This window comes from Peromyscus californicus, unplaced genomic scaffold, assembly GCF_007827085.1.
Source record: "Peromyscus californicus insignis strain IS unplaced genomic scaffold, ASM782708v3 Scaffold_6__1_contigs__length_162567912, whole genome shotgun sequence".
Classification (NCBI taxonomy): domain Eukaryota; kingdom Metazoa; phylum Chordata; class Mammalia; order Rodentia; family Cricetidae; genus Peromyscus; species Peromyscus californicus.
Genome location: NW_026294584.1, coordinates 55,546,715 through 55,556,736, shown reverse-complemented (window position 1 = coordinate 55,556,736; position 10,022 = coordinate 55,546,715). Strand labels below are relative to the sequence as shown.

At 38.5% G+C, this 10,022-nt stretch overlaps 1 protein-coding gene across 1 annotated transcript; it reads right to left on the bottom strand.

The window, feature by feature from the left end:
- Positions 1 to 8,714: 8,714 nt before the first annotated feature.
- Positions 8,715 to 9,668, bottom strand: LOC128099943 (olfactory receptor-like protein OLF3). The gene has a single exon (XM_052721871.1). It carries the CDS (start codon positions 9,666 to 9,668, stop codon positions 8,715 to 8,717), a length of 954 nt encoding a protein of 317 aa, XP_052577831.1.
- Between the last annotated feature and the right edge of the window lie 354 nt (positions 9,669 to 10,022).

Below are 10,022 nucleotides of genomic sequence, written 5' to 3'. Positions count from 1 at the left end.
AAGACAAGTCAGACAGGAAGAAACTCTCCCTCTGGGGAAGCTATTTCTGGTGATAAGCTAAAGTTAATCATGGCTATTGCTCTGATATCTTTGGCTATTTCTGTATTTGGCTCTGTGTTTCTTATTTACTAAGACTGCTTAGAATTTCATCTACACTATATCACTTCCTGTCTGTCTGTCCAGACCTCCAGACCTCCATGGTTAGTGCTGGGATTAAAGGCGTGTGCCACCATGTCTGTCTGTGTTCCCAGTGTGGCCTTGAACTCACAGAGATCCAAATGGATCTCTGCCTCCTGAATGCTAGGATTAAAAGGCATGTACTACCATTGCCTGACTTCAATGTTTAATATAGTGCCTGGCTTTTTCTTCTGATCTTCAGATCAGCTTTATTGTGGTGCACAAATAAAATATCACCACATTAGATTAACCAATTATTTCCCATACAGGATACTAAAATTATGTTCTGAAATTAAAAATTAATAAAATTAATTTTCCCCAAATTAAGACTTCTACTTGATTTTATATGTTCTTGAGAGAATGAGAAAATAAACCACATGTGGGATGAAGATATTTGGAAATCAAGTGGCTTATAAAACATTTATATCCAAAACATCTAGCAAATTCTCAGAACTCAACAGAAGGTTTGTTCATAATTGACAAATATTAATCTTAACTGAACTATGCTCTATATTAGTAAATAGGCAAAGATAGCAGATTAGTAAAATGGAAAATTACACAGTAATAAAAAGAATAGATGAATATAATACCTAACAACATAAATATATACTAAATGTATTACACAACAGAAAAAAAACTCAGACTATTATTCAATTGTAATCATGTGTTGTTATGCCTTAGGTAAATGTGGAGAAATTATAATTTGATCTGTGGTTACTAGTATTTGAAGTCCAAAAGGATTGGAAGGATTCAAAATTGTACGAGGGTGTGTTTGAATTGATATAACTTTTCTGTATCTTAAATATAGTGATGTTCCATGATTGCATATGTTTTTCAAAAATAAGAGAGTTTTGTTTATGTTCTGCCCAGGATCTGAGCAGAAGCAATGGATTTAATGCATGTTACAAAGGAGATTTATTAGATTAGCATACACAATTAAGTTTGGGTCATCCAACAATGGCAATTGCAGAATTTGAGAATCATGATAACTACTCATGGTGTTTTGAATGAGATGACCCTGATAATTTTGGATGTTTGAATGCTTGATCCTCAGTTGGTGGCACTATTTGAGAGGCTTAAAAGGTATAGCTTTCTTGGAGAAAGTATGTCACTGGATGAAGGTTTTAAGAGTTTACAGACTCAAGCTATTTCTTTCTCTCCCCCCTTTTCATATTGTTGAAAATAGATTCTTCTCTCATGCAATACATCCTAACCACAGTTTCTCTTCCCTCTACTCCTCCCAGTTACCACCATCTCCCCTCTCCTGTAGATCTACTCCCCTCCATTTCCTCTTCAAAAAAGAGCAGACCTCCAAGAGACAACAGCCAAAGAGGACAAAACAAGATACAATAAGACAAGCCAAAGCCCTCATATTGAGGCTGTGGACAAGGTAAGCCAATAGGAGGAAAAGTGTCCCAAGAGCAGGCATGAGAGTCAGAGATTTGCTCCTACTGTTAGAAGTTCCACAAAACCACCAAGCTAACAGCCATAACATACAAGAAGGACCTGGTGCTGACCCATGCAGGCCCTGTGCTTACCATGTCAGTCTCCGTGAGCCCTCCTTAGTTGAGTCAGTGGACCATGTTCTTCTGGTGTTCTCCATCCCCTCTGACTCCTACAATCATTCCTCCTCTTCTTCTACTGGGTTCTCCAGTCTCTGAGGGGAGGGACCTGATGGAGACCTTCACTTCAGACTCTCTTTCCACATAATGTCTGGTTATGGGTCCCTGCATCTAATGCTGAGGAAGACTTTCTGATGATGATTGGACAAGGCATTGATCTATGAGTGTAGCAGAATATCATTAGGAACCATTTCATTTATTTTGCTTGTTTGTTTTTGCTTTGTCATGCTTTGTTTGCCAGCCATGTTTGGTTCTACTCTACCTCTGAGCTATCCAATCTCTGGTACCTGGCCATCCGGGCAGTACAGGGCATGGGCTCCCTCTTATCATGTGGGCCTCAAGTTAAACCAAATATTGGTTAGCCACCCCCACAAGTTCTATGTCTCCATTGCTTCAGCACATCTCTCAGACAGAACAAATTGTAGGTCAAGGGATTTGTGTTCAGATTTCTCTTTCATTAGTCTGCAGAGTACCTTCTCACATTGGAGACAAGAATATAGAGGTGAAAGCTCCATGCAGATACCAGCTCGACCTCTCTGTGTTCAACAAACTCTCTGGATGTTGTCCTGGGCAATTCAAGCTAGCTTTCTCTATGCCATACTTTCAGCTCAGAATCTGAGCTCTCAGATTCCTGTGCCTTTGCTCTGCCATCATGAACTAGAGTATGGAACTCTCTGAAACCATACCACAAATAAACTCTTTCTTCTATAACGTGCCTTGATCATGATGTTTTATCACAGCAGGAGAAAAGGAGCCATTATTGTGGTCCATAAGTCTGGATGTTTCACCATTTCCAATCTGGTACTAAAGGACTGGAGGATTTGTAGAGAGCCATTGGTCTAAGGGGAATCTCCATGTTAGGCTAATTGATGGACAGGCCATTATTGGGTACTGATTGAAGAGTGGAAGTAGCAGTGCAACAGTGTAACTGCACTTGTCAGCAGGCTGGAAGGGTGGACACACAAAGCCACAGCTTTCCCATTGGATATCCTCAAATCTGGGTCACCAGGAGTTACTGATGCCAACTCTGGGGCACAATGTTCCCTCTTCACTTAATCTGAGCCATATCTCTTAGTTGAAGCTAGGCCAAAAACTCGCATTACATATATCATTTTCACACAATCTGGAGGGAAGGAGGGACTCCTGCCGTGCCATGCAGAAGATGGAAGTCATGAATATTGCTGACATCATCTGAACCCCAACAACAAAGAAGTATTTGGCCTCCAAGGTCCATAGATATTTGTTTCTTTTTTTTTCAGAATGCCTGAGTGAGGCAACATAATAACTGCAATACTGACAAGAAAAATGAAATCCAGTACTCTGTGTCTCTTGTGAGAAAGATTGTGATCACTGATTAAATCCTACGGAGAGAAAACTAATAAAATCAAATCCAATAAGCTTCTAGATCTAACTCAAGATACAGGATCTGAAGAGAATAACACTATACCTTCAGTATCTCTGGGAGGAAATCAAAACTGCACAGGAAACCCGGCTGGGAGAAACTCTGTGATTCTATTGAAAATGTAACTCCAATGTTAAAAGGAAGCAGAGACAAACACTACAGTTTAAAGCCCTTTCAGAAATAAAGTAGGTAACTACTGTGGGTGTTCTGTTGAAATTTCCATTTGAACAACTAGAATCTTTGTACGTATTGTGCTTTTTAAAAGACAAACTCCAAGTGATATTTTATGGTTAGTAACTATTGAACAAAATTTTATTTTCAAATATTTTTCAGTGTCCAACTTTTTAAAAAGTTTTATTTAATGACTTTATTATTTAGGACACGTCTTCTAATCGAATCAGCAATTCTTTCTCACCTTCTCTTAGGAATGTCTTTCACAAGCACCTAAGAATTAGGAACATCTATCATCTCATCCCAAGAAATTTAATTTCCTGATTCCTATGATTACTCCAATTTAAACATACATATCTAAAGGTTCTAATCCCTCATCCACATCTGAGAGAGAACATGCAATGTTTTCTTCCTGGGTCTAAGTTATCTCACTCAGAATGATTGTTTCAAACTCTGTTCATCTGCCTAAAAATTTCATTTTTCTTTACAGATTAATTATTCCATTGTATATATTTACCACATTTTCATTATACTTTAATCAGTTATGGGCATTTACGCTGTTTCCATTTTCTGGTTATTGTGAATAAAACAACAAAGACCATAGAGGAACAAATACCCTTTAATGGGATATAGAGTCATTTGGACACATGGCCATCAGTAGTATAGCTGGACCACATGGTAGATCTATTTCTATCTTTTTGAAGGACCTTCAAACCTCATGCTGAGGTGACCTTCAACCATAAAATTATTTTTGTTGCTATTTCATAACTGTAATTTTGCTACTGTTATTAATCATAATGTGAATATCTGTGTTTTCCAGTGGCCTTAGGTGACTTCTGTGAAAGGGTCTTTGGCCCCAAAGGGGTCACAACCTATAAGTTGAGAACCTCTGTCTAGAGTTACAAAGAATTCTCAAAGAAGTTTTAATTTGCATGTCCTTATGGCCAAAGATGCTAAGTATTTAAAGAATGTTTCTCAGACCAATAGCAAGGCAACCAAAAACTCAGCTAGATGAGGGAAGGACTCATCAAGTCTCATCTGTAGATGAGAAGTTACTGGCCATTGGCTCCTGGGAAAGGAGACTGAGTTTTCTTTAGGGATGGGTCCTCTTTCAGGATATTCATGCTCCAACAGATGGTCCTATACATATGCACATGATGATAGCACTAAGTGGACTCAGTTGGGTTTTTGTTCATTTTTTTAATGTATGAATTTGGGAGGAAGAACTTGTGAGGGAATAAGGTTAGAACTAGAGGGGGGGAATTGGAAGTGGGCTTCATAAAAACACATTATGCATGTGTTTGAAATTTTCAAACAATAAAAATGTAATTTAATTTGTGGAGAATAATATATAGACAAATAAAAGTTCTGAAAAAGGCCAAGTAAATGATAAAGTTAAAAATGGAAACTTAACAAATAAAACATGAGACTCTACTAGCCCATTCCAATAGACAAATTTTTCCCGGTTAAGGAAGATTTGGAAAGCCATTCAACTAGACACCTCAAACAAACAGGGGAAAACCAGATCACTGAACATGTAACAAAGATGAGTTGCAAATATTGTTTCTGAAGAATCAACCACAGCATGGAAGATATTGCACCTTCATGTATCTTCCTCCCTAGTAAGTGATACATATTTATATATACCTTTTGAGTAGTTTTCTTCTCTCACGTCTCTCCTACACCAGTGTATATAAAGTATGTTCATGGTGTTCAATTTTCAAATTTAATACACAATTGTCAGTCATGATCAGAACATTTTATCAGAATAATCGGGTCCGTATGAGGATTCCAGTATGGAAGAAGGAGTGTTTTATATGAAATATCTTCTAGAGAATGTGATTTGACCTTTCTCAATCTCATTACTACTACCATACTTCAAATCTCCCTAATATTTAAGCAGCCTGACTGAGTACCCCACTTGCTTGAAGCCTTGCCTCTAATCTTTTCTTATATTATTTTGTTTTTCAGATTCATAGTTGAAAACCACATATTTATTCAATGAATATTCTTATTAAATTACCAGTTTTTCAAAGCTATGAGAATAAAGTTGTGCTGGTCAGTTTTATGCAAACTTGACACAAGCTAGAGTTATATGAGAGGATGAAACCTCAATTGAGAAAATTCTTCCATAAGATGGGCTACAGGCAGGTCTGTAGGGCTGAAAAAGCCACGAAGAGCAAGCCAGTAAACAGCACTCCTTCATGGCTTCTGCATCAGCTCCTACCTCCAGATTCCTGCCCTGTTTGAGTTCCTGTCCTCACTGCTTTTGATGATTGTTTTATTGCCGGTAGCCATGTTGGGGGGCAGGAGGTGGATAATTCTCAGTTAGGCAAGGCTCCCAAGACCACAGACCCCAGAATGTCTTTTGTTTCTGCTATGCCTTTGCATGCCTGCTGTTGCTCTCTCTCTCTCTCTGATATCTGGCATGTTCAATTGTGTGTGAGGAAATTCCCCACTGCCTGTAAGATAATGTGTTTATCTCATGGAAACATCCTGTTCTACCAGGCAATTTTACCTGCAAATTAAATTGAAGATGATTTCCTCCCTACACTGTACAGTTTAATTGATAATAATAGCATTAGCTTATACAGAGCTTTGATAAATAAAAGTATATACAAGGATATGTTTCACAGCTAAAGACCTGTGAGTTCCACCTTAGGAGCTGCTTTAGATCACAGCTCAGGTTAGTGATTAGGAGAACAACTGAATTCCCTGGAAGCCAGGCTGGCCTCAATTCTCTCAATACTGAAAAGATACAGTTACAGGTCTTGACGTGAATTATTTTGATGAAACAAAGCCTTGTAATAACTTCGGGTTAGATCAGATGTTTTGACAATAGCTTTAAGAAGAAAAACCGCCGGGCGGTGGTGGCGCACGCCTTTAATCCCAGCACTCGGGAGGCAGAGCCAGGCGGATCTCTGTGAGTTCGAGGCCAGCCTGGGCTACCAAGCGAGTTCCAGGAAAGGCACAAAGCTACACAGGGAAACCCTGTCTCGAGAAAAAAAAAAAAAAAAAAAACCAAAAAAAAAAAAAAAAAAAGAAGAAGAAAAACCACAGAAAACAATATAGTGTCCATAAGGAGACATAACTGAGGTTAAAAATCTAAAGTAACCCAACTGTTAAGGTAGGTGGTTGATTAAAGGTGATGACTAATTCCTTGAACCCATTCCTGCTCTCAATCTCCTGATACAAGAAACTGGTGATAGACAGGTATACATCCTAAAGCTCTAAAGTACAGCCAGCTGATTGTCTTTTACGTACAAAAGTTTAGGTTTGTGATTCCTCTAGGATTCCTTGTAAGATTAACTTTTTAGATAAACAGTAGAATGATTGATTCTCCCTTGGTAGCCTGGTATAGCCTGTCAGCAAGGGAATTGTCTATGAAAAGATGCTTTCTGTCTGCTCATGCTCTGTTGATCTGCAATAAGTTACTTAGACATAAATGTATATGGGATATTGGGATGACTTTGTTTTTAATCATGTAAGGGAGATTACAAGTAATCATGTACAAGATTACTTGTACTCTGGAGGAATTTAGCAAACTCACTGTATGGGATAGAGATTAGAACGTCATTGGCCCACCTGGATTTTGTGAATGTGTGAGTGAAATAAACCCTTTTTTCCCCCAAGTTACTTTTAGTCATGGTGTTTCATGACAATAATAGCCTTAACTAAGACAAAAGTTAAAAGACAATTTGGCATCAATGGCCTTGCCAGATACAACAATGTCTATCCAGCTACTTTACCCTCTCTATCTCCTTACTCTTCTATGTACTTCAATTAAGCTTCTGGCCTATTAGAGTGTAAATGCGTACACTATATGTGAAAGTTTGAACTACTTGTTCCGTCTTTAGGTTTCTTGACATCTGGATAACTGGTTCTCATGTTTCTAGTCTCAGCCTGAGACTTCTGCCATCACCCTAAGTGGTCTTACTCTTACTTTAAACTGATTATGTGTATCATAGCTGTTCATTGTCATCCATAGTCTTCATGCATGTTCCTGTCAAGACTGTACTAGATTGAGTATGTTTACAAGAATCACTCACACACTGTAGACATTCTATGAACGTCAGATAAATTAGCATCAATAGAAATTTAACTATCATTTACATCTTTGGGGAAACCTTTCTGTCTCTCAAGATTCGAGATTATATTATTGTAAAGTTATAATTCAAACATGAAATTTGCTTCAGATTAAATGGACTTTCATCTGTATAAAACTTCAGATGCTGTAATAACATGTTGACAAATGTAACAACTGAAAATTATTGGTGATTCCAGGAAGAAAAATAGAATCCTTCAAGGAAGTAAGAAGACCATCTATGATCACATGCTTCCTATTTGTCTATATCTCTATCCATTATTCAATTACTGTTTTTCTTCTATTTTGCCTTATTTGGGCTTTTTATCATTATGAACCCACTGAAGGTCAATTGTGAGTATAAAAGATGAAAGAAAAGATTAATACACAGACATGAAGATAACATTAACACAGCCAACTGAACTATTTTAATTAACCAAATCCATCTTTGGTGAAGGAGTCAGCCTTTCTAAGAGTAAGTGTGTCTTTAATGGTTTATATTGTATCTCATCATTTGAGTGATTAATGTGTTCCAATAGTTCAGAAGTAGAGAGTGTATTTTTTTCAGAGATTGGACAAGCTCAAATTCAACACTTATATTGAAATCCCTTGTTTATGTGGTCAAATCCCCTCAAATTATTTGAATGCTTTCAATTAGTGCCAGAAACAAATGCTGACTTGGACAATGATAGCTTTATATACTTGGCATCTCCCTAGGGAAAACTTCATTTGATCTTTCTGTACACAGTTAACTCTAAAAAACAAAAAATCGTTAACGCCAACAGTGAGACATGGCATCTGCATGTAGTTAGTCCTGCATAAAGACAGTGTAACAATCTTCACAGCTCGCCTTAATGTTGGCCCCTTACAAGCTGTGTTCTTACAGAGACTTTTAGTGTTCAAATGAGTCTCTCCAAAGGTGAACATGAATTTTCTCTCAATTGGAATCACAACAACCTGCTGTGAAATGTATAAGCTCTTCTGGTTCATGACCTCAAACAAAAGAATATATATTTTCAATAATCATGCCATGGAAGTGAAGATAGAGTTAGGAGAATGTTCTATAAAACATTGTATAACTCAACTGAATATCCTGCTGACACATAACAACATAAACACTCAGCCTGCTACATGGCATCACCGGTACATGTTATGCTGTCTACTACTTCCCAGTTGACAAGGCATTGCAGATTCTGTCTGTTATTTATGAGTTGCATAAACATTGAGGAAAAGTTCTTTTCTCTATGCACATGAATCATCAAGTTGCCAGTTTTGATGTGACTCTAGAGAATTTCCCTAAAAGTTTTTGCCATGCCCCCTTCACTTCCTTATTCCTTAGACTGTAAATCATGGGGTTCAGCATGGGTGTCAAAATTGCATAGAACAGAGACATCAACTTCTCCTGAAGGACAGAGGGGCTGGAGTGGGGCTGGATGTAGGTGAAAATAGCCATGCCATAGCACAGGACAACCATAGTAAGGTGAGAGGCACAGGTCTGAAAGGCTTTCCACCTTCCTTCTGTGGACTGTATTTTTAGGATAGTGGAGATGATCTGGATGTAGGATAAGAGAACCAGGAAGAAAGGTGTCATAAGCAAGACAATGCTAGAAACCATGATTGCAATCTTATTGGATGAGGTATCCACACAAGCCAATCTGACAACAGCAAGGGTTTCACAGGCTATGTGATCAATATACTTATTTGTACACATGGGCAGCTGAAAGGTGATGGTGGTATGCACAAGAGAGTTGATGGAGCCACTGACCCAAGATGTGATGACCAGCCTCATACACAGCCCTGCATGCATGATGACTGAGTACCTCAGAGGGTCACATACTGCCACATAGCGGTCATAGGCCATCACTGCCAGCAGAAGGAACTCAATCCCTCCTAAACTCAGGGAAAAAAATAACTGGGCTGCACAGCTCAGAAATGGAATTGCTTTGTGTGTGGCAAGAAAATGAGCCAGCAGCTGGGGGACTATGCTTGTGGCATAAGACACATCCACAAGTGACAGGTTGGTGAGAAAGAAATACATGGGAGTGTGGAGTCGGCTGTCCAGTCTGATCAGAAGAATGATGAGGAAGTTCCCCAGCACTGTCACCAGGTACATCAGCAAGAACAGGACGAAGAGGGAGACTTGAGTGCCCCAGTCTCTGGACAGGCCAAGGAGGATGAATTCATACACCCATGTCTCATTGTCACGTTCCATTAAGAGCTATGATCTGCAAAGAGTATCAGAAATAAAAACACATGGCAATCAAATAACAAGCGACTAAGTTTCTGAGAATACATAATGCATGTGATCTACCAGACTTTTTAAAATCTTGTATCATTCGTGGGGCTTAAAGAACATGCTCAGTTCTAATATGCTTTTTACTAACTATGTTGCAGAGACATAGGCCAGTCAAAATGACTTCACAATGATTTGACATGCCTCACAGAGGCAAGCTACAACTCAAAGATGAAGCAGTGCAGTTCTGTCTGCTCTACATCATTACTAGTTCCTTTTATTCCCAGGCAACAAGAAAATAGTGTTATAGCTGACAACGATAGAAGGGTAAAA